Raw genomic sequence first — 26582 nt, forward strand, 5'->3', positions numbered from 1 at the left:
AGGGGTATTAGCTTATTATTTATGTACAAATTGGCACCAGACAATATTTGCTTATTTTTGCCACTTCAAAAACTAAAGCTTTTGGGTACAGACTAGTGACATAGATGGAGGCGCCGCCTTTGAATATAAATCACAAATGTAAATGTAGCCTTATTATTTACATTGTTTCTATTGACCTTCAATAGACTTGATATAAAACATGTTGGCAATCAACTAGAATGTACACTGGGGCCATATGAGAGATGAAATTACATTTACACGTCTCGTTAATCTAGAGACTGACCAATGGTCAGACGATGACCAAGTGAAATCATCGTCTAACTGACAGAGAATCGATGTCAGGGTAATGGGAGAAACTCGTCGCTGATTTGTGGGTATAAGGATAGTAGTCAAACATGGACTGCTCATACATAGTCTATTGGATAGTAGTCAAACATGGACTGCTCAGACATAGTCTATTGGATAGTAGTCAAACATGGACTGCTCAGACATAGTCTTTTGGATAGTTCATTGCCAGCTTACGTAGTCAAACTGCACTTTTAAGTCTGTTGGTCATCACATCACTTACTCTCATGACCGAAATGCACTTTTAAGTCTGTTGGTCATCCCATCACTGCATTTCTTGGCTCATAGGTCATCGGTTTCTCTCATAAGCCAAACTGCATCGAGTAAACAAATTATCGTCTGCTAAATAATTGCTCGTCTGCTAAACAAAAGTTTATTTTTCAACCTAATCTTGTAAGACTTTAATTGACTATTTCCTTGAAAATAAAACATTGATTTCCGAGCGAGAATTACCGAGCGGCTATCAGAGGGTTAAAACTATGCAGCAATATAATTGTCGATCAATAATGTGATGGGAATTCATTCTCCATCTAAATAAAATCACAAAGTTCTGTGTATTGTAATATCCTGTAAGGGGCTTAATCCACTAACGTTTTTAATACTCAACAAAATAGAAACTGTAGGGTTTAAATTGTAAAAGGTCAAGAGCTTTAGTGTTGTCCAGAGTTGTGTTGTCCAGAGTTGTGTTGTCCAGAATAGTGTTGTCCAGAATAGTGTTGTCCAGAATAGTGTTGTCCAGAATAGTGTTGTCCAGAATAGTGTTGTCCAGAATAGTGTTGTCCAGAATAAGGTTGTCCAGAATAGTGTTGTCCAGAATAGTGTTGTCCAGAATAGTGTTGTCCAGAATAGTGTTGTCCAGAATAGTGTTGTCCAGAATAGTGTTGTCCAGAATAAGGTTGTCCAGAATAGTGTTGTCCAGAATAGTGTTGTCCAGAAAGTGTTGTCCAGAATAGTGTTGTCCAGAATAGTGTTGTCCAGAATAGTGTTGTCCAGAATAGTGTTGCCCAGAGTTGTGTTGTCCAGAGTTGTGTTGTCCAGAGTTGTGTTGTCCAGAATAGTGTTGTCCAGAGTTGTGTTGCCCAGAGTTGTGTTGTCCAGAATAGTGTTGCCCAGAGTTGTGTTGTCCAGAGTTGTGTTGTCCAGAGTTGTGTTGTCCAGAGTTGTGTTGTCCAGAGTTGTGTTGTCCAGAGTTGTGTTGTCCAGAGTTGTGTTGTCCAGAATAGTGTTGCCCAGAGTTGTGTTGTCCAGAGTTGTGTTGTCCAGAGTTGTGTTGTCCAGAGTTGTGTTGTCCAGAGTTGTACAAGAAAACGACGTACTGTTTGTTACAACAACAAATATCATTTTATGTTTAGAAAAACCAGTCACCATTGTATATGTTCTGTGTAATGAAAGAAGTAAATATAGAAGCTATGATAATGTGTTGCTTGATTCTGCCTTATTTTAGCGCATTTTTCAGTTATTCCAAAGAACAAAATAAATTGATCTATTAATACCACAACATGTATCGTTAAGCCGTCACGTGACTAGTTTTAAAAACTCGCGTCATCTGAAATATAATAGTATTCAATAAAGAAAAACGAATAATAAATTCAACTAAATAAAATAAACTCGACATTCAGATTTGTTCAAAATTGTTTTCTTACTTTTGCATGCGAGAGGCCATATGCTAAAGGGGTATTGCTATCAGAAAAATGCAATATAATTATGACAAGTGAAAATAAATTCTTCACATTTGTGATTGTCAGCAAGACGAAAGTAGGAATAAAAACAAAGTGTAACTTATTGGCTGACTCACTAACTGCTAACAAAACGAGAAGCATGTTTTCAATACCTTGCTTGTACGATGTATAACGCCATGCAACATGTCTTGCCTTTGAGTGGCATCACTGAACTTGAAAGTTCCCATGTTTGATTCGGTCTAATAAGCTCTTGCCGCCTGACATTATACATGGAACAAAAAAAATGATGAATTTGCATTATAGTTATATATATATATATATATATATATATATATATATATATATATATATATATATATATATATATATATATATATATATATATATATATATATATATATATATATCACACATACACTCTATCAAACAACCATACACTCTATCACACACTCTAGCACATACCCATACACTCTATCACACACCCACACACTTTATCACACACCCACACACTCTATCACACACCCATACACTCTACACACACCCACACACTCTATCACACACCCATACACTCTATCACACACCCATACACTCTATCACACACCCACACACTCTATCACACACCCACACACTCTATCACACACCAACTCACTCTATCACACACCCACACACTCTATCACACACCGATACACTCTATCACACACCCACACACTCTATCACACACCCGCTCACTCTATCACACACCCACACACTCTATCACACACCCATACATTCTATCACACACCCATACACTCTATCACACACCCATACACTCTATCACACACCCACACACTCTATCACCCACCCACACACTCTATCACACACCAACTCACTCTATCACACACCCACACACTCTATCACACACCCACACACTCTATCACACACCGATACACTCTATCACACACCCACACACTCTATCACACACCCGCTCACTCTATCACACACCCTATCACACACCCACACACTCTATCACACACCCATACACTCTATCACATACCTATAAACTCTATCACACACCCATACACTCTATCACACACCCATACACTCTATCACATACCTATAAACTCTATCACACACCCATACACTCTATCACACACCCACACACTCTATCACATACCTATAAACTCTATCACACACCCATACACTCTATCACACACCCATACACTCTATCACACACCCATAAACTCTATCACACACCCATACACTCTATCACACACTTAAACACTCTATCACACACTCAAACACTCTATCACACACCCACACACTCTATCACACACCCACACACTCTATCACACACCCACACACTCTATCACACACCCATACACTCTATCACACACCCATACACTCTATCACACAAGCATACACTCAGCTACACACCCGTACACTCAGCTACACACCCATTCCCTCTATCATACACTCTATCACCCACTCTATCATACACTCTATCATACACTCTGTCACACACTCTATCATACACTCTATCAAACACTCTATCATACACTCTATCAAACACTCTATCATACACTCTATCATACACTCTGTCACACACTCTATCATACACTCTATCATACACTCTGTCACACACTCAGCTACACACCCGTACTCTCTATCACACACTCTATCACACACCAACTCACTCTATCACACACCCACACACTCTATCACACACCCACACACTCTATCACACACCGATACACTCTATCACACACCCACACACTCTATCACACACCCGCTCACTCTATCACACACCCTATCACACACCCACACACTCTATCACACACCCATACACTCTATCACATACCTATAAACTCTATCACACACCCATACACTCTATCACACACCCATACACTCTATCACATACCTATAAACTCTATCACACACCCATACACTCTATCACACACCCACACACTCTATCACATACCTATAAACTCTATCACACACCCATACACTCTATCACACACCCATACACTCTATCACACACCCATAAACTCTATCACACACCCATACACTCTATCACACACTTAAACACTCTATCACACACTCAAACACTCTATCACACACCCACACACTCTATCACACACCCACACACTCTATCACACACCCACACACTCTATCACACACCCATACACTCTATCACACACCCATACACTCTATCACACAAGCATACACTCAGCTACACACCCGTACACTCAGCTACACACCCATTCCCTCTATCATACACTCTATCACCCACTCTATCATACACTCTATCATACACTCTGTCACACACTCTATCATACACTCTATCAAACACTCTATCATACACTCTATCAAACACTCTATCATACACTCTATCATACACTCTGTCACACACTCTATCATACACTCTATCATACACTCTGTCACACACTCAGCTACACACCCGTACTCTCTATCACACACTCTATCACACACCCACACACTCAGCTACACACCCATACTCTCTATCACACACTCTATCAAACACTCTATCACACACACTATCACACACTCTATCACACACTCACACCCTCAGCTACACACCCATACACTCTATCATACACTCTATCACACACTTTATAACACACTCACACACTCAGCTAGACACCCGTACTCTCTATCACACACTCTATCACACACTCTATCACACACTTACACACTCAGCTACAAATCCACACACTCTATCACACACTCTATCACACACTCTATCACACACTCTATCACACACTCTATCACACACTCTATCACACACTCTATCACACACTCTCTCACACACCCACACACTCAGCTACACACCCATACACTCTATCACACACTCTATAAAACACTCTATCACACACCCACACACTATATCACTCACTCTATCACACACTCTATCACACACTCAGTCATACTCAAGCACTCAATCACACACACACAAATACACACTTAGACACACTCGCGTACACATGCCATGTCCACCCCTCTCTCTCCTTCCACACCAAAAGGAAGACTAAAAAACAACTTGATTACATAGCCTGTAATTAGAGCATCTCGGCTGCTCTTGACTAAAGCTCGATACACGAAGACTGTCAAATCACGACATCGATACCAGCAAGTCATATTTTCTGAGCACGACAATAACCGCGCATTGCAATGGCTGATACAAAAAGAAAAAAAAAACGCCAATTTTAGTTTCTTGTGTATGTGTGTTTGTATGTGTGTTTGTGAGGGAGATAACGGATCAGAGTTATTTGGTTATTCCAACCTTAGAGATTTGTGATGGCGGAAAGTCTGTAGACCTATCAGCGCTTCTTATGGAAGCCAGCTTATTTGCTACGTGATAGTGAAATGTGTACCCCATCTTAGGTCTATAAAATAATTGTACTACTTTTCCAATGCAGACCAAAATTGTATTAGGCTACTGAAACAATTTACTGACGATGCTTATATAACAAAGGAACATATACATTTAAAAAAAAACATTAAGTACTGAGTCCATTGGTCGCTGTCATTTATTTTTCATTAATTTCTTTTTTAAAAAGTCACCTTGTCAAAACGTTTTGGCTTGTCTGAAAGTTGGACCGCCTGTGTCCCTGGCACACGTTGCACAATGGGTCATGATGGCTCTGACTATACAGTACACATTGCACAATGGGTCATGATGGCTCTGACTATACAGTACACATTGCACAATGGGTCATGATGGCTCTGACTATACAGTACACATTGCACAATGGGTCATGATGGCTCTGACTATACAGTACAAGATATTCATTCACACAGTCCACCTAAAGTACTTCTGGAGGCACAGAATGCTCTCATAACAATCAAATTAGAAAGAATTCTTTTATAAAAAAAACACAGCTTATCTAAGGGAAAGAATTATTCACCTGCAGCTATCTCAATAATGTAGAAGTAATTTCCCTTTTTTAAATATAAATCAAAATAACTACTAAGAATTAATTGACTGTTTGTTTAGTTGTTTTTTTAATTGATTCATGTTTTTTGAGGTAAATTTTTTTAAAAAGTTTCAACTTGATCCGAGAAGGGATGTAGGAGAAATAACGTATTCGAATATCTAAGGTGAAACGCTACATATTTAGCCATATTTATAAATACTGCAGGATTAGTTTACCATGTTGGTATCAAATATAATATTTAATTACCAAGAATTAATTGACTAATTGATTCTTTTTTTATTGATCAATGTTTTGTCTATGCCAATGAGTAATTGTGCAAAGTTTTGATCCGAGAATGGGTGTGAGAGAAATAACGTGTACAGACTTTTGACCTGACAGACAGAGTGAGTTATTAAAATCTTTGTATAAATCAGAAACATTCTAACAAACAAACTTTGCGTTAGATCTGTAAATATAAATGACTTTCTAGAACTGATTAGTATATAAAATTGTCTTGACTGGAGCTAACTCAAGTTGACTATTTAAACTCTACATATCTTTGATGAGATGAAATCTAAACACGATGGCAGCAACTGATCAGCTTTTTATTCTTCCACCACTATTTGAGCTAGGACACCATTCAAGACAGCAGAAATAGAAACACCAAGACAACATGCACGTGACGTTACCAGAGCTTTAGTTAGAAGAGTTGATGTTACGGTCCTCAGGCCGCCTGCGCTGGCTTGGACATGTTCGCCGGATGGAGGACAATCGCATCCCAAAAATCATTCTGTATGGGTAACTTGGTCTGGCTCAAGAAAAACTGGTCGCCCCCACCTCCGTTACCCGCCGTTATGTTAATGTGAGAAAAAGGGATTTAAAATCAGTAAACATTGATACTGACCATTGAGAAGAGATAGCCTTAGACCGCACTAATTGGAGAGAGACGGTGACCAAGAAAGCTATGGACAGCGAGAAAACATGGGCCTCGATTCTTGAAGAAAAGTGTGCCACACGGAAAATAGCCAGCTCCTCTACCACCAAAGCGAAAGCCACCTTGACCTGCAATATATGTGGACGTGAGCGTCTCTCCAAAATAGGGCTTCACAGCCATATGAAAAAGTGTTTGAGATGAACCATAGTCGTTTTACGACTGAAGGAGGCCAATGTATGATTTTATAGTTCAGTGATACGGTTACTTGCATTTTATAACACACTAGTCGCTATTTTGCAGGGCCAGCCTTTGGCCACTGCAACCTATGCGACCGCAGTGGGCTCGCACTTTCATAGGACCCGCGCTAATTCTAGGTGTAAATTATTAAATTAAACCATTTTATAACTTATAACAGATTTCCTGCGGCCTCCCGATTTACCAAGAGCTCCTGGAATCTCCTGAAATTGCAAAATATACGAAAACGTCCTAGAAATCTCCGGAAATTATTAAAATCTTTTGAAAACTCATACCAATCTCCTGAAATATATAGACAAAAATTGTCATTTTGGGGTCTTATTCAATATGGAAAACGCCAATCCTACGCGAGACAAAAAAAAAAAAAAAAAAAATCCCGGCATTATGCAATACCCGTAATTGGTAAGTGTCTTTTTCACCGCTAAGTTAAGTGGGGTAACTCTAGTCCGACTTTTAGAAATAAAAAAGTGATCTCTCCTTTGCGTCTTGGTGTCCAAACTGTTGAGCCATTAAGAGAATTAAATATACTAGTCGACCGGCGGCGTAGCATACTCCGCTATCTTGCAGGACCAACCTTAGGCCACTGCAACCTATGCGACCGCAGTGGGCCCAGCACTTTTATAGGACCCGCGCTAATTTTAGGTGTATAAATTATTAAATTAAACCATTTTATAACTTATAACAGATTTCCCGCGGCCTCCTGTCGATTTAATAGGAGGTCCTGGAAATCTCCTGAAATTGCAAAATATACAAAAAAGTCCTGGAAATATCCGGAAATTATTAAAATCTTTTGAAAACTCATACCAATCTCCTGAAATATACAGACGACATTTGTCTTTTTTTTTTTCACTCTTAAATAACCTTGCATAACTCCCTCCGTCCGAGTTGCAAAAATAAAAGAGTGATCTTTCCATTGTGTCCAAACTCTTGAGCGTGCTCTGTCACTTCGATAGTTACTACAGAGTAGATTACCCCCCCCCCTTTTTTTTTTCAACGTGAGGTAGAAATAAAAAAAAAAAAGTGATATTGCAACGGTTCTGCCCTGCTAGGTTGTGACTACGTGTTCTCCCTCCCCCACCCTCTTGTTTTCTCGTGGACTATCCGCAGAGTGGTCTTTCCTTTACTCCTTACTACTCGTTTAAACTGTTGAGGGAAAAAGAGAATTATATATATAGATAGATTGAGTTCAAGACTAGAATTGTAGAAATATACTAGACGTTGTCTACTGGTCTTTTGTCTTAACGTCAGGGCCGGATTAAAGAAAGTGGAGTCCCCTACACTTCTACGAAAGCTTTAATAAAAAATCAGCTTATTCAAATGAATGCTTATATCCAAAGCTGAACATGGAGGAAAACAAACAAGTCGAAGTCTTAAAAGTAAACACCACGTGGTCATTTATTGATCTCTATTGTAGAGGCTCCTTTCTTGTGGATCCCCCTTGGGGTTGTACTTCTGCCTGCCCTCCCTTAGATCCGGCCCTGTTAACACTCATGCTGCAACAACTTAAACACTATGGTAACTACCTTATAACTTCCACTCCGTAACCATTTTGTTTTCAATATTCCATGGCCATTACATTATGATTAGTGAGATGTACATCTTATGTTACAGTAGAATAACTAGACTTTATAAAACAACTTATCATAACTACTGTATTGTAATAACATCATGTTGACTTTTGCAGTACAAATTGAATTGACTAAGTATCTACGATATTTTTACTGCATTATGTTTACTGCATTATGTTTGGTACATTATGGGTTAATCTAATTATTACATTAATGAATTAATAACATGCTATTTTGTTTTCTTTCCCACGTGGCTCAGGTATACAGCGTCCTGCAAAACAACGTCCGACCAGCTCTTGTAATAAACGTCTTGAGGCAACGACTGCACACAACTTCAGAAACAAAACTCAATAAATATAGAAGACATCCAAGCTTAACAAAAAGTAACAGGTAACTATCAAGTAACGAGCTAATCAGGTATCTAGTCAACCTAGTAACTAGATAATCAAGTAACTAGGTAACCAAGAAGCAAGGTAAGAAAGTTACTAGTTAATAACGTGGCTAGGTAACCAAGTAACTTAGTAACCACGTACAAACGTTCCAGATCAAGAGGACGGCTAGACAAAGGACAAGGCAATAGCTTGTTGTCTGCATAGAAAAACAACTGCAGGGTTTGAACGCTCGCCACACAGACATCCATTAGTTTCAATCTTAAGTACCTCCTTCACTTCTGTCCTGTGATCGTCTGGACACCCACTCCTCCCTCCCACACCCCACGAGTACATGCATAATCTCACTCACACACATGCAGGAAGGTGAAAACGCCGGCGATGACGTCATAAATTCATTTCGGAGCATCAATTACAAAATTCTTGCCTAATTTGTGAGGCGCAACTCAAGTCAGCTACTTGTTAACACCACAACATTGGCTGCTGTAGCCCAACGAGAATCTTACAACACGTTCATGGCGGTTTTTTGAAAGGAGACAAATTAAACAATTAAAATTCCAAAAATTTGAAGCCATTCTGTTATATTTTTTTTTTTTGCTTAAGAGAAGGAAGCTGGAGTGGATTTCTGTTCTATCGTCTGGAGACGGCCGTCTTAAGAAGTATAACAGAATTCTTGGGAATCGTACTTACTACCCTGGTGTGTGTATTTCAGTTACAGCAAATGGCTTTTGTATTTCAGTTACAGCAAATGGCTTTTGTATTTCAGTGTTGCTTCTGAGAGATTTCTCCGAAAATAAGTTTAAATATTGGTGTACAAATTTCATTCAGTTCGATATTGATGTGGATTTCAATTTCACTTAGTGCCTTACATTGACTGGTTGTAGATTCATTTTTGTTTTTGCTGGGTTTTTAAACATACAATTAGTGTGTATGGAAATGTAAATATTTATTTGATATTGTCAAGCCATGTGACATCTCAGAATGACACTCGTTGAAAGTAAGCATCTCAGAATGGCATCGCACTGGACTTGCAGGCTTTTCTTCCTTACGTCAGGAGTGAGTTCTAGCATCACTCCCTCGTCATGAACATCCAGGGGCGACTCAACTGATCCTCCCAGCGTTTATCTTTCCATTTTTTCCCCTATGAGATCAGGACCCTCCAGGGGGTTCGCCATCACCAATCACCATTGTGCTCCTAGTAGCCTGTCCTGAACAGAGCAGAATGACGCTGCGTGGTTATAACAGGATATCCCTCTCCGAGATGGAAGAGTTGGACAACTTCACCGGGTAAGTTATTGAAAACCTTTCTCTCTCCTCCTCTTTATACTAGGCCTCTTTCTTTCTTTCTTTTCTGGTCTTTCCGTGAGACAAGTGGACACTTATTTGAGACACTTATTTGAGACAGTTATTTGAGACACTTATTTGAGACAGTAATTTTGTTTTTCTATGCCATTCAACATGTGGACAGCACGAGAGACCATGGATATTAATGACTGTGACATATTCATTGTGTAAGTTCACATTTCTTTCAGATACAACGTAGAGCAGTTTTGTCTTTAATTCATTTATTGTAACACCTATTTTGTTACAAGTATTGTTCTATATAACCAGGACCGTTCCTACTGGTCGCGGGGGCAGTACAAACTGTGATAAGGATAATAAGGGAAAATTAAGATTTTGTATTAGAAAATAAATTCGTCTTTGCATTTTATTCATACTTTGCTAAGTACAAAATCACAGTCAACTTAACTTGACGAGCCATCTACAGTAGTTTTCCAACAAAAAGCCGATAAACATTCAGATCTGACTTTTAGATTTACTATCGACTAGCAAAATATCGCTTTTGTTTTTTTTTACTCTAAGAGGTTATTTAGATCTATATTTGTATGCTAGTGACTATTGAAGTAAATTAAGTATTTGAAGTTCTTGTTTTGGTTAAAATTCGGCTTATTATTACATGTCGTTTTTTTTTTAAATCGCGAGTAGGGTTGGCGTTTTCCATATTGAATGACACATCGAAATGACAATTTTGTCTGTTTTAAGATTTGTATGAGTTTTCAGACTTCTTCTTCTTCTTCATCGTTCTCATTGTTATGTTGGAGTGTTCATATGACTAGACCAATACATGAGATGAACTGCGCAGTGGTTTCCAAATCAGGGAGCTCTCCATATAGTTTTCTTTCTATTGTGGTGATTTGGGGCCAATGTCTTATACGGGCCTCAGTTTTCAGACGATTTTAATAATCTCAGGACATTTTCGTGAATTTTTGTTATATTTTATAATTTCGGGAGAATTCCAGGAACCCTTTAATAGTAAGTTAAAATGGTTTAATTTAATAATTTACACCTAGAATTCACATCGCGCAGGGCCTATAAGAGTGCGGGGCCCACTGCGGCCGCATTGGTTGAAGTGGCCTAAGACCGGCCCTGTATATAACATACACTGAGCTGCGACAAGCAGCCTGGCCATCACAGTAACATATATAGATTCCACATCACGTTTTGACAGACACTTATTTTTTGGATCAATAAACATAAGGGAAAGCACAAGATGTTTCTTTCAGCAGAAAGTAAGTCTATTCGCAACAAGGAAAAATGTCGAACGGCCAAACTTCTTCTAGCCTCGTTACTTACGTCATTTCCTTAAACTGTTACGTCATCAGTTTTTATCCGATAAACAATTGTTTTGATTTCTAGATTATCTTCTTAATGAAACTACACTTCAGAGAATCTGCAACAAATACTGTACTTTTATCAATATTCACCATGATAAATAATTTAAAAAAACACAAATCACCCATACACAATTATTTATAAAACCCTATCTACACAGAGAATGATAGAACAAAAGGTTACATCAGACATTCTGATCATTTCCTATACATCTTTATAGTATGGTATTGGAGAACATTTATCATCAGTTTTAAAAGATTTCTAATGAAACTGACGCTTCTTTGCATTAACTTCTTCGCTTGACTCTTATTTGTTTAACTTCTTGACTGGTTTCTTGACCTGACTTCATTGCTTGACTCCATTGCTTGACTTTATTGCCTGACTTTATTGCTTGACTCCATTGCTTGACTTATTGCCTGACTTTATTGCTTGACTCCATTGCTTGACTTTATTGCCTTACTTTATTGCTTGACTCTATTGCCTGACTTTATTGCTTGACTCCATTGCTTGACTTTATTGCCTGACTTTATTGCTTGACTCCATTGCTTGACTTTATTGCCTGACTTTATTGCTTGACTCCATTGCTTGACTTTATTGCCTGACTTTATTGCTTGACTCCATTGCTTGACTTTATTGCCTGACTTTATTGGTTGACTCCATTGCTTGACTTTATTGCCTGACTTGACTTCTTCTTTGCCTGACTTTATTGCCTGACTTTATTGCCTGACTTCATTTCTTGACTTCTTTGCCTGGCTCCATTGCCTGACTTTATTGCCTGACTTTATTGCCTGACTTTATTGCCTGACTTCTTTGCTTGACTCCATTGCGTGACTTCTTTGCTAGTGTACACATATAACAGAGGAGACTTCCATACAAGTCAACACCATGTATTAGTTGAGTGGACAAGTTTCTTGACACTTTCAGATGAAACCAGAAAGACAACGATGAATGATGCACTGGCATCGAACTGAAACAATTCTAACAATCCATTTTTTTTTTAAAAATAAAAAACAAACACAGTGACACGAATCTCGTCACACACACACAACTTTCTTATCGGGTGTGACCTCAGAACTTAACATATACATGTCAGTGTATTGCATTTGATAGAGACACGAGTTAGAGGCCGAGATAGTCCCTGTGTTATGCACCGTGATAAAAGCTCTTACCTCCATCTGTACACTTTCCACGATAAGATGTGGCACAGCAAGGCGCGCTTTAAGGCACTTCCATTGGAATCATGATGTTACTCAAAGTTGATTGATTTCTTGGCTTAATTCTCGTTTAAATTACGTTCCTCACAGAATCAACTGTCGTTAGGTCATAAAGTTAAACAACAACCTGTTGATATTGACTTTTCCAATGGCTTTTCTTGTCACATTGCTAGTGTACTTGGTTGTGTACTGGAAATGTACTGACTGTGTACTGGAAATGTACTGACTGTTTAGCATGGCTGTATATTAGAGGTTTACTGTGGCTGTGATGTGTGAAATAATCTGGGTGCGTACTATGTCTGTGTACTTGGAATGTATAGGCTATATACTATGGCTGTGTAGTTTGGCTGAGTACTGAATGGGCAGTATGGCTATGTAGCGTGGCTCTGTATTTGCTGTGTACTATGACTGTTTACTTGTTTACTAGTAATGTATTGACTGTGTACTATTGCTTTGTACTGGCTTTGTACTATGGTTGTGCACTGTTGGCTACACACAGGCTATGCACTGACTGTGTACTGGCAATGTACTGGCTGTATATTAGCTACCCTCATGCTAAGCATCTACATTTTGTCCAAGTAGCCTACTAGATACGCACTTAGTAACTAGGCAAATGTTAACTACCTACAAGTAATGTACTATATACTTACTAAATGAAAACATTCTAAACTTGCCATCATTACTTAACTATCAAGTGAAATAACGAGATTATTATTTTTTGATTCTCTATTAACGATTCAGTATAGTCCTTAACTACTGTTAAACACTTAAACGCCATATTTCGTTTTGTACTGCCAACTTAACTGTTCTCTAGTCTTCACCACAAGAGCAGTGGGATGCCAATTATCGGATTAAATGAAACCGGATGCTCAGGTAAATTCATAAAGAGCGATAAAAATGGATGGCCGTGTTTTAGTTTGTTGGATTGGAATCGAACATGGAGTTGTTGTTTTTTTAAATTATGTATTATGCAAAATAGGAATTGAGATGGTCGGAGGAAATAAACAATTCTAGTAATTTATTGAGACTTGCTGAGTGTCACATAAACATAGACATAGACAGAGACATAAACATTGACGTGTACATAGACATAATCATTTAATGATACATAAACATGATAAACATAGACATTCAAACCATTTTTGGTTGCACATTTTTCGAGGTCCAAAGTCACCAAAAGTATATTTTTTTTTACAAACCAAATCAAAAATAAAACTCCAATCTGATTGTGAAAAACATGAACGTCAATAAATGAACGTCATCGAGGTGTCTTTTTATTGGCTAGACTCAGTGATTTAATCCACACTGACATTAATTAAAGCTAATTGCGTACGTATGTTAATGGGGTTGATGGAGTGTGTGTGTCCCTTTTTAAAGGGGTGAGAGGGAGAGGGACTGGGGAAATTGTTATGTGTGTGTGTGTGTGTGTATGTGAATGAGAAGTTGTGGACTGGGAGAGATGTAATCAGTACCCCCCCCTCCCAATACATTTAGTTTGCTGTTTTGTTTTGATCGTGTAATCTGAGACCTCGTCAACTTCAAAACAAAAAAAAAAGAAAAAGAAAAAAAATCTCCGGTGATGAATGTAATCAATACTTATCCAAAACTAATTAGTGGCACCAATATTTATAGAGTCTTGAGCAGTCCACAATCAGATTTCTATCGGCTGCCACAGCTTTCATCTACAATCTGTCAGATGTTGACCTTAGACATATTGGACAAGAAAGTTCTAAACTGCTCTGCCCCCCCCCTCCCGATCAACGAAAACGAGGTCAAACAACAAACAACAAAGGGTCTAAACGTTCTTACAGGCCATGGCCTAAATGTCTTCTAGATTGTTGAGAGCCATGTCTGAGAGAGAACAACTCGTGTGTATTCACTCGACTCAACGAAACATAAAGATAAATTAAAGTAATAAAAAGAGAGAGAGAAAGATTCTGGGAAAAGCAGGAGGTAAATCTCTTTCTCGTGACGTCAGCAATCCATTAAAGCTAACATGTCCACTCGTCTATTGAGTCCGGCCTGGTCGAGGTGTTGCTTTAATTGAACATTTTCCCCATGTCTGTTTGGTAATTCACATTATGCCAGCGTGATATGTAGCTATGTGAAACCAAACTGAAGGATAGAGCATATATTGTGTTCATTGATCACCTTCGCAACGTCTGACGTCCACACGTCTTATTTCGCACCAAACCATCTTGTTTACTTCTGCCACACTGGGTAAAGTCTGGATTAACCGTTATCATTGTTTAAAATATCGTCCTCTTACCACTAAAGTTGGTGTTGAGGTCTAGACAATTAATATCTGGATCACATATACGTCAGAGCGGATATTCCCACATGTATTCTATAAATAACTGAATAAATAAAAGATTGGGAACATTTTGCGTACCGTCTTGTAAGTCTGGATATATAAACCGATCACCAACCGTGAATCTTCTATTATTCTAGACCATAGCTCTAACTAAATCCAGTCTTCTAGTCTAGACTGCTGTCTTTTAATGTTTCACGTCTGAGACTTTGGTGTCACTAAACTACATTTATACATGCTCTTATCCAGAATGTTCTCTGTCTGGGGTTGGGTGGGGGAGCAAAGTGGAGGGAATAGGGGGTGAGGGTAAGAAAAGTCCCTGTATCTATCAATTAATTAGTTAATTAAGAGCAAAGTGATCACCATTACAAAAAGGCGCCAGCTTCTTCAAGAAGAATTAATCTTTTTTTTTTTTTTAACAAAAAGGTATCTGTAGTTATACAATTCTCTTCATGGCTCGACCAGTCCTGACACCACTAAAAAGTCATGGGAAGATCACTCTTTTATTTCTAGAGTTACCCCAAGTAACTTCAGCGTTAAAAAAATAGAGAGAATGGGGAGAACAAGTAACCCTACCCTGTATTCACACGTCACTAAATAGCAGGGCCGGACTTAACCATTGTGGGACCCTATGCGAAACGGATTTCGCGGGGCCAAGTTTGGGTAAGGATACGGATAATAAGTGAAAATAAGGAGTTATTATTAGAAAGTAAATTCGTCTTTACATTTTATTCATTCTTTACTACGTACAGAATTACTTTACGAGCCTTACATAGCGAAGTCATACAGTATATCATAAAAATTCTATTTCCTACGTAGATCATGCCAATAGCAAGAATTGTTGACCTCAAGTAATTCTTCATTAGTTTGAAGTGCTAAAAGCTTCTTTCATAGATTCCACAATTACGGGTATTGCATGCCTTCTTTTTTATCGCGCGTTTTACATATTGAATAACACCCCAAAATGACAATTTTCGTCTATATATTTCAGGAGATTTGTATGAGTTTTCAAAAGATTTTAATAATTTCCGAAGATTTCCATGACTTTTTTGTGTATATTTTTCAATTTCCGGAGATTTCCCGGAGCTCCTGGTAAATCAGGAGGCCGCGGAAAATCTGTTGGAAGTTATAAATTTAAAATAATTTAAGGCTAGAATTAGCGCGGGTCCTACGGAATTACGGGGCCCACTGCGGTCGCATAGGTTGCAGTGGCCTAAGACCGGCCCTGCAAAATAGCGACTAGTATGTTATATGTTTTTAATGTTTTACTTTTTTTTATTCTAAAATGCTAAAAAGTGAACACAATTATTATCGGTATTTACGATTTTTAAAAATTCAGGCTAACCAACAAATAGCAAGCATTTCGGAGTATCCGGTGTACAGAAAACGGAAGTATTCTAATAGAGCAACGAACATTTCTAAACTTTCTTTCTTTTAACACAAAATCATTTTTTTAGTATTTAGTTGGCAACAGAGGTCTTTTCATATGGCGTCCTTGACAACGCTAGCTTCGTCCATTTATTTCCAAATCTCATCCGATCCACCTTTTCTTATTTTCTTTTGTCCTTCTTTAGGTTCCATTACAACTAATGTCAGGCAGTGGCGTAGCATGATACCGGTGGGCCCGGGTTCAAGAATATGTTGGTGGGCCCCCTCCCCCAATAAGAAGAATACAATGTATGACAAACCAATTGAGCAATCTGAATGTATCGGTACATTGACCAAAAGACATTCCAATGCAAGTAGAGAAGCTTTTTAATCATCTCATCACGTGTTTGACTCATCACGTGTTTGACTCATCACGTGTTTGACTCATCACGTGTTTGACTCATCACGTGTTTGACTCATCACGTGTTTGACTCATCACGTGTTTGACTCTGGCTAGAAGTCTCCAACACGAATTCAAAGTCAATGTTTGTACAATTGTTTGAACAGAATGAACATGGAGTTTCAATGATAACAGCTTTAGCCCAGGAGTTTATTGAAGGATACATGTTGTTGTTTCAATGATAACAGCTTTAGCCCAGGAGTTTATTGAAGGATACATGTTGTTGTTTCAATGATAACAGCTTTAGCCCAGGAGTTTATTGAAGGATACATGTTGTTGTTTCAATGATAACAGCTTTAGCCCAGGAGTTTATTGAAGGATACATGTTGTTGTTTCAATGATAACAGCTTTAGCCCAGGAGTTTATTGAAGGATACATGTTGTTGTTTCAATGATAACAGCTTTAGCCCAGGAGTTTATTGAAGGATACATGTTGTTGTTTCAATGATAACAGCTTTAGCCCAGGAGTTTATTGAAGGATACATGTTGTTGTTTCAATGATAACAGCTTTAGCCCAGGAGTTTATTGAAGGATACATGTTGTTGTTTCAATGATAACAGCTTTAGCCCAGGAGTTTATTGAAGGATACATGTTGTTGTTTCAATGATAACAGCTTTAGCCCAGGAGTTTATTGAAGGATACATGTTGTTGTTTCAATGATAACAGCTTTAGCCCAGGAGTTTATTGAAGGATACATGTTGTTGTTTCAATGATAACAGCTTTAGCCCAGGAGTTTATTGAAGGATACATGTTGTTGTTTCAATGATAACAGCTTTAGCCCAGGAGTTTATTGAAGGATACATGTTGTTGTTTCAATGATAACAGCTTTAGCCCAGGAGTTTATTGAAGGATACATGTTGTTGTTTCAATGATAGCAGCTTTAGCCCAGGAGTTTATTGAAGGATACATGTTGTTGTTTCAATGATAACAGCTTTAGCCCAGGAGTTTATTGAAGGATACATGTTGTTGTTTCAATGATAACAGCTTTAGCCCAGGAGTTTATTGAAGGATACATGTTGTTGTTTCAATGATAACAGCTTTAGCCCAGGAGTTTATTGAAGGATACATGTTGTTGTTTCAATGATAACAGCTTTAGCCCAGGAGTTTATTGAAGGATACATGTTGTTGTTTCAATGATAACAGCTTTAGCCCAGGAGTTTATTGAAGGATACATGTTGTTGTTTCAATGATAACAGGTTTAGCCCAGGAGTTTATTGAAGGATACATGTTGTTGTTTCAATGATAACAGCTTTAGCCCAGGAGTTTATTGAAGGATACATGTTGTTGTTTCAATGATAACAGCTTTAGCCCAGGAGTTTATTGAAGGATACATGTTGTTGTTTCAATGATAACAGCTTTAGCCTAGGAGTTTATTGAAGGATACATGTTGTTGTTTCAATGATAACAGCTTTAGTCTAGGAGTTTATTGAAGGATACATGTTGTTGTTTCAATGATAACAGCTTTAGTCTAGGAGTTTATTGAAGGATACATGTTGTTGTTTCAATGATAACAGCTTTAGCCCAGGAGTTTATTGAAGGATACATGTTGTTGTTTCAATGATAACAGCTTTAGCCCAGGAGTTTATTGAAGGATACATGTTGTTGTTTCAATGATAACAGCTTTAGCCTAGGAGTTTATTGAAGGATACATGTTGTTGTTTCAATGATAACAGCTTTAGCCTAGGAGTTTATTGAAGGATACATGTTGTTGTTTCAATGATAACAGCTTTAGCCCAGGAGTTTATTGAAGGATACATGTTGTTGTTTCAATGATAACAGCTTTAGCCTAGGAGTTTATTGAAGGATACATGTTGTTGTTTCAATGATAACAGCTTTAGCCCAGGAGTTTATTGAAGGATACATGTTGTTGTTTCAATGATAACAGCTTTAGCCCAGGAGTTTATTGAAGGATACATGTTGTTGTTTCAATGATAACAGCTTTAGCCTAGGAGTTTATTGAAGGATACATGTTGTTGTTTCAATGATAACAGCTTTAGCCTAGGAGTTTATTGAAGGATACATGTTGTTGTTTCAATGATAACAGCTTTAGTCTAGGAGTTTTTTGAAGGATACATGTTGTTGTTTCAATGATAACAGCTTTAGCCTAGGAGTTTATTGAAGGATACATGTTGTTGTTTTAATTGCTTGGAGCATTTGTTTTTAGCAAATTCTGCTGACGTTTGATACTCACATATATGAAAACCTAGAAATGACTATCTAATTTCTATTTCTTTTGGATGTTCCATCAACGGAGATCTAAACAGTATCAAAAAAAATAATACGAGTTTGATATCAACTGTATATTTGCTGGAGCGCTGCGACCAATGAGAGAGACAAAATAGTAAAGAATTGATATCCTATAGTACCGGTATTTTTTCCAGAACTGCATTGCCCAACAGATCTATTATCTCGTTTTGAATCTGTTGGGCCTTGATTTCCTGTCAAATTTGAATATTCATAACAAGTTTCTGATGTTTTTGTATAAATATATGGCGTTGAACTTCTTAAAGAGCTATGAACCAAGTTTCAACCAAATACCAACCAAAATTGGTCAGTGAAAGACACTATTCCATAATCCATTAGTTATCTGTCTATCTTTTAGATCTTGTTATAAACCTGCTCCCAAGTTTCCTCATTCATTGCAATAGCACAAGCCTATTCAAATTTAACTATCCCTATGTTAACACTCGGATGTTTCTTTGGCTTGCTAAATATTTAATGTTATTTTTATTTTGTTTAGAGTTCATCTCCTTTTTAATCTGATATAATGATTACATTCACATTTTGTATACACTACAGAAGACAACAAAACAATGCGATGAAGACTTGATCGTCTTGATTCAATGTCTTACACTATGTCATAATGGAAACTTCTTCGGATTCAATATTTTTTTTATATCAGACTAATTTTTCTTTATGTCAGACTAATTGTTTTTATGCCAGACTAATTTTTTTTTGGTCAGACTACCAGATTATACTTTCACTTTCAATAACACACAAGACTAACAGGTTAACTCATTCACGTTGTGCAGTCAAGGTTATGAGAAGTTGTATATAGTTCCTGATCATTTACACTGTTCAAACTAATATACCCGCTGCAGTTCATCAATTATAAATTCATAGTCGCAGATATACGAGCATATAATACTATTGAGCAGTCAAGGTTATTGAGAAGTATATAGTTCATGATCAAATACACTGTTCATTGTACTATACCCGCTGGAGTTCATCAATTATAAAGTCATTGTCGCAGATATAGGAGCATTAGCGAGTGGTCAAAACAAGATCAAATTTTTATGTTCATTACAAAGAGCGCAGATCCAAAGTTGTTCATAGTTCATGATTTTGTTCGTGCGTTTACCAGCTGACGGATCAGACTGAACGCCTAAAACGGAAATTATTGAAATATGAATGAAAAAGTTGATATTACATATTTTAAATACAAAAAAATATATCCCCTAAACTTTTTGAGGTATCCCCCAAACTTTCTGAGGTATCCCCCAAACTTTCTTAGGTATCCCCCAAACTTTCTTAGGTATCTCCAAAACTTTCTAAGTTATCCCCCAAACTTTCTTAGGTATAGCCCAAACTTTCTTAGATTACCCACAAAACTTTCTTAGTTATCCCCCAAACTTTCTTAGGTATCCCCCAAACTTTCTTAGGTATAGCCCAAACTTTCTTAGGTATAGCCCAAACTTTCTTAGGTATAGCCCAAACTTTCTTAGGTATAGCCCAAACTTTCTTAGGTATAGCCCAAACTTTCTTAGGTATCCCCCAAACTTTCTTAGGTATAGCCCAAACTTTCTTAGGTATAGCCCAAACTTTCTTAGATTACCCACAAAACTTTCTTAGATTACCCACCAAACTTTCTTAGGTATCCCCCAAACTTTCTTAGATTACCCACAAAACTTTCTTAGGTATCCCCCTTAATCTTGTAAGGTATCCCTTGCCTTTGTTAGGTATCTTTTAAACCCTTATCTTTCTGAAAACGTATTTTTTCAAATATTGAGATGTTGAATTTGACCTCTAGCTCCACACTAATGAATAGTTTATTGTATTATCTTTGGATTCTCAACTGAATCTGAGTATGCATTGTTCAAAAGTTGTTTGTTCATCTTTTATGTCTGTTTGTATGCCTGTCTTGTCTGTCGGAAAACTGATACTTTAATTTATTTTCTTTTGAAGTGCATAATCTTCTAGATTAATCTAGATTCTAGAACTAGACATTTCATTCTTCGTTTAGGTAAAAGTGTATAAATACAAACAGATTAAGAATTACTGATGTATGAATTACACTTTGGAATTTTATATTTCAAACTTGCAAAGTGTAAGCCTATCTTAGTTTTAAATTAAGAAAGTTACTTTATCAATAATTGCTCTATACAAATCTAACACTTTGAAAAAAAAAATCAGATTTGTCGATTTTAACTTTTTAATAACTGCAAAGAATAAATGAAATATAATTTAAATAAATGTTTTTTAAAAATTATAGGCCAATGATTTACTGTAATTAAATGGCATTAAAAAATCATTCACACACACATACAAACATACACACACATAAGACAATCACCGACAGACACTGACAGACACACACACTGATACACACAGACATATACTCACACAGACACACACACTATCAGTCACACATACAAGATTGAGCATGACTTTGAGAGAGACAGCTGGAGTGTCCAGGGGCGATGTGCGGGGTGGAGAAAAAGAGGAGCATGAATAAAAAAAGTTTTAAGATCGCTGCTCACGAGGGCTCTAATTGAACTAATCAGGCAATCAGATGAAGCCTGTACGCCCACCCCTCTGCACCCCCCCTCACCTGCCCTAAATGTTGATGGTCTCTTCCGTCGACTGTTGTGTTTGGGTGTAACCGTAGATCTGAGCACCACCACGCATGCCTTCCAGACTCGAAGAAAAGGGGAGGGGTAAGTATTTGAAGAATGTTTTTTCTTCTGAACGTAACTCCGTCTTGCTTCTCCTCAGGTACCACCACCCTAGGTAAATTATCTTGATGTAATGTGCAGAGTTGTCCCCTTCCCCACGCGTTTACCCCTCTTCCCCTCCTCAAATCTTCGGCGGAATGAAACAGTTGCATGCTGGGATATCTGGATGATGTCTTCGCCTGGCACCAACGAGCTGCCTGTCATTCAGGCGCTCAGACAAATTGTTACTTTGTTCTAGATCTGTGAATCTTCCAGGCAAACCTCCAGGGAGAATGATCAGCTGCTATCTCTCTCTCCTCCCCTTTCTAGAACCCCTTCGATTTTTTTCTTTTGTTATTTCGCCCGCCCCCATTCAAACCAAGAAATGCATTTGTTTTCAAGACAACAAGAACAAAAAAGCAACAAAAAAACTTGCCTCCTTGAGTAAGAAATGTGAAACGTGTGGATCTCTCGGAGCAAGAGAGTCTGCAGCAATAGCCCAGTGTTAGCTTCATCGTCACCATTACATTGTCAACTGTTCATTTAAGTAAGGATAGAAGGCAGCTGGTTCTAAACTCAACCCAAAGGCTGTTTAATAATAATAATAATATAAATGATGATCATGATAATAATAATAATAATAATAATAATAGAAAACAAAGAAAATATGGGAACCTAGGATTGGAGATTAAGCGTCTATGGAAATTGTCCAAAATAACAATATACCCCCATTGTTATATCAACCGAGGGGATAATAACAACTGACCTCACAGACACCTTCAAGGCACTTAACATTCCTAGGAACATCCTCGTTGCCTGTCAAAGGTCGGTACTGCTGCAGACCTGCCACATCACCAGAAAATTCCTCAGTGAAAACTGTTAAAGGGACTACGATGAATTTTGTTTCTCTTTAGCGAAACTCGACCCTGGCAGCGCCAGAGAATGACTACTCGTTCATTTCTAACAGAATACTACTACTAGACACGGAGAGACCTATTTTGACAGAAAAGGCGAGTGGATTTCAATCGCCCAGATTTACTGTTTAACACCCCCCCCCCCCAAAAAAAAAATGCAACCTTCATTGACCACTATCCCACAATAAAAGGAAAAGTGAAATTGAAGAATGAAGAAAATAGGAAAATCTAAGCGTAAGGTTAAAGCGACTATGGAAACTATCTCTATAACAATACATCCTGTTGTTACCCTTTATCAACCGAGGAGATAATGACAAATAGCCTGGCAGACACATTCAAAGCCATAACTTAGTAATTAATAATGTAAAACAACAATTAATAAGTAGTTTTTCATATTGTCGCGTGAACTGCAGAGTTGTCCTATGGCTATAGAGCACTGAACTAAAGGAATTTTTTTTTTACGGAAATGTTTTTTTTTCTTGAGGTATAAGACATTGTCCATTTACAAAACAATTAAAGCAATTATACATTCATTATAAGACACTAGTTAGGCCAGGTTCACATCTAACTTCACATTCACTTTCACCTATAAAATAATAAATCACCAATAATTGATCAATAATTTGATTCACGTCTTGACGGGTACAGTGAATAGTTGTGTGTAAAGTTATAATTTAATCCAAAGATGGGAAATGGGAGAAAAAACATATTCAAACTTTTTACTAGACAGACAGATAGATAGACAGACGGACAGACAGAGTGAGTTGATATAAGCTTTGTAAAAAACAACAAAAAACAAAGCTTAGGTTTGGTGTAGTTGTATCAATGACATTGGATCAGTCATGTCATTAAATGTGTAATAGATCTAGAGTCCTAGACTAATGATAATAAATCTGTGCGAATATAAATATTTTTACCAATTGTTTTTGTTTAGTGCAATTTCATGCTTTTAGATTTCTCAATACGCTATGATCCTATCACTTGTCTGGACCAGTTGGAAAGGGGTAGGGGAGAAAGAAAGGGTATCTGGGTGATTGCTTTTTAAATGTATTTATAAAAAAAAGTGAGAACTAGAGAGCTAAGTCCTCCTCAGCCTCCTCAAGCCAATATGGTAACCACTGTGCCAGGGAGCTAAGTCCTCCTCAGCCTCATCAAGCCAATATGGTAACCACTGTGCCAGGGAGCTAAGTCCTCCTCAGCCTCCTCAAGCCAATATGGTAACCACTGTGCCAGGGAGTTGCTTATGAATGTAGGTTTTAGGGTAAGGGTTACTACAAACAATAAGGGGGACTAATTCAACTTAGACCACGTTATCAGTTAAGTACAATTTCTTTCCATTGTTCGCGATACCAAACAAAATAATTACTTACAAAAAGTGTTTTTTTTATTTATTCCTGTGTTGGAATGTAAAAATTGAATAAAATACTCAGAAAGACACAAAGATAAAGGCACATTCCTCGTTCTATATGCTAGGACAAATTTGTACAAACGCTCTTTCTTCCCGAGTACTATTAGAGCATGGAATGGGTTGCCTGAACTAGCCAGGAAAACCAGTGACTTGGTGGAGTTTAGGTCATTGGTTAATACGCATGACTAAATGCATGAAGGTAGGACATAATCGTCTTTTTTTGAAGTAACGTCTGTATCATATCAGATAATAAGAAAAGAAATAATTGTGCAAAATTTCAGTTAGATTCGAGAAATTGGTGTGGGAGAGATAACGTGTACAAACTTTAAACTAGACAAGACAGAATGAGTTGATATAAGCTTTATTAAAATGTACATAGGTTTGGAAGCCAAGCGCTTTACCGCTCAGCCACCGCGCCTCACTAATCCAACTTATTAGAATAACAAAAACATGCATGACGTATTTAAATTAATACAATTAATTAATTAATTAAAATTTAATATATATATATATATATGTATATACTAGCCTGACATTACCCGCGGCCTGCGGGTCTAAGTTTGTGTTTACTAATCAAGTGGATTGGATTTAGATGTATGTTAAACTTAGCTAATGATCCTTTCAAGTTTTTTTCTCTTTCGCTACGAAAATAAAATTAGTTTTGGGAAAATGGGTTTACCCGAAGCCGATACATTCATATCTATTAAAAACGAAAAGAAGCGATAGATGAATAGGATATAAAGTACAATTAAAACGGGTTTATCCGATTTGTTAAATGAATGGGATTATAAGTAAGTCAGGACGTTCTAAATTCGCAGATATATGGAAGGAATTTATGTAAAAATGATTTTGAAAAATAAATTTGAAGGTTAATTTTTTTTATATAATGAAATCAATAGACTATATTTTGTATTTTCATGTGTCAAAGTAAAAAACTATCTGCGCAAAGTGTATTTCTTAAAATTAGATCTAGGTCTAAATCCTTTCAATCTTTTCTCATGTCAACATTGTAAACATGGCCTATATCCATAAATACTATAGCATTAATAGAGTCGGACAACTTTTTTTTTTTTTTTTGAGGGTCTTAAGTTTGTTTTAGGGCTACATTACATACACTACGGTCTAAGTTAAAACCCAAGGAACATTCCTGCCATGTTTTATCAAGATTGGTCAAGCGGTTTTGATTTCTATTTGTCACATACATACATACATACATACATAGTAACATACATACATACATACGCCTTACTTTCTACTTTATAAGGTAGATATATATACATCTCTCTCTCTCTCTCTCTCTCTCTCTCTCTCTCTCTCTCACACACACACACTTTGTCGATGCCACCCACTCTTTTTTTAAACTAGAGATTCTTTGATTCTGAGTATCACCCGATGGCACACACAAAAAAATGTTGGTGACAATTTGTTAGTACTGCTACGGAGATATCAAGTACAGACGTTGGATACTTAGGCACTGTTGCTATGTACATTGTCCATTCATCCATTACTGAGCTACGTGTGCGTGTCCATAGCTGCTCTTGTATGTCTGTAGGATATTCTGATTAAGTTAAGAGAAGAAATGTCCTTTTTTCTGATATCTGAAATACACTGTGATGTGCATTCAATGTAATCATGATTCACTTGTCTTATGTTAAGATATTATTTTTTATTTCTTTATATTAAGATGAACTTAATCACTTTTTTAACTACATCTGTCAACAAATAGCGCGTTTATAACATCTTGCAAAATAAGTGTTTAAAACTAATTTTCTTTGAGGGTGTTGTAATTTACATAAAATATCAACACCATGGGCGTAGCCAGGGGGGGGGGGGGGTTGGGGTTCAACCCCCCCCCCCCGAAATGAAATCCCCCCCTAGGGGGGGGAGACGGACTTTAGTGACTGATTTTTTGCTTTGATTTTCTTTATTTTAGGTAAGATTTTAATACTAAACCATCACTTGCCTCAGCGCAGCCAAAGGGGTTTTGAGTTTAAAACCCCTACCATGGGGTTTAGAGTTTGAAACCCCCTACCACAGGGGGGGGGGGGGGAAGACGGACTTTAGTGACATGTTTTTTTGCTTTGATTTTGTTAATTTTAGGTGAGATTTTAATACTAAACCATCACTTGCCCCAGCACAGCTAAAGGGGTTTTGAGTTTAAAACCACTACCAGGGGATTTAGAGTTTAAAACCCCTACCAGGGGGTTTTCAGTTTAA

The 26582-nt window shown here is 37.4% G+C and overlaps 1 protein-coding gene across 1 annotated transcript in view; it reads left to right on the plus strand.

Moving 5' to 3' along the window:
- The window catches only part of LOC106065162 (short transient receptor potential channel 7-like), a 354560-nt gene that overhangs the window by 53169 nt on the left and 274809 nt on the right, over window positions 1-26582 (plus strand). The window contains exon 2 of the mRNA XM_056020485.1: window positions 8955-10371. Coding sequence (XP_055876460.1) covers window positions 10307-10371 — 65 coding nt within the window. The 5' untranslated portion in view covers window positions 8955-10306. The remainder of the gene's footprint in view (window positions 1-8954; window positions 10372-26582) is intronic.

The sequence above is a fragment of the Biomphalaria glabrata genome, chromosome 2 (genome assembly GCF_947242115.1).
Source record: "Biomphalaria glabrata chromosome 2, xgBioGlab47.1, whole genome shotgun sequence".
In the NCBI taxonomy this organism is placed as follows: domain Eukaryota; kingdom Metazoa; phylum Mollusca; class Gastropoda; family Planorbidae; genus Biomphalaria; species Biomphalaria glabrata.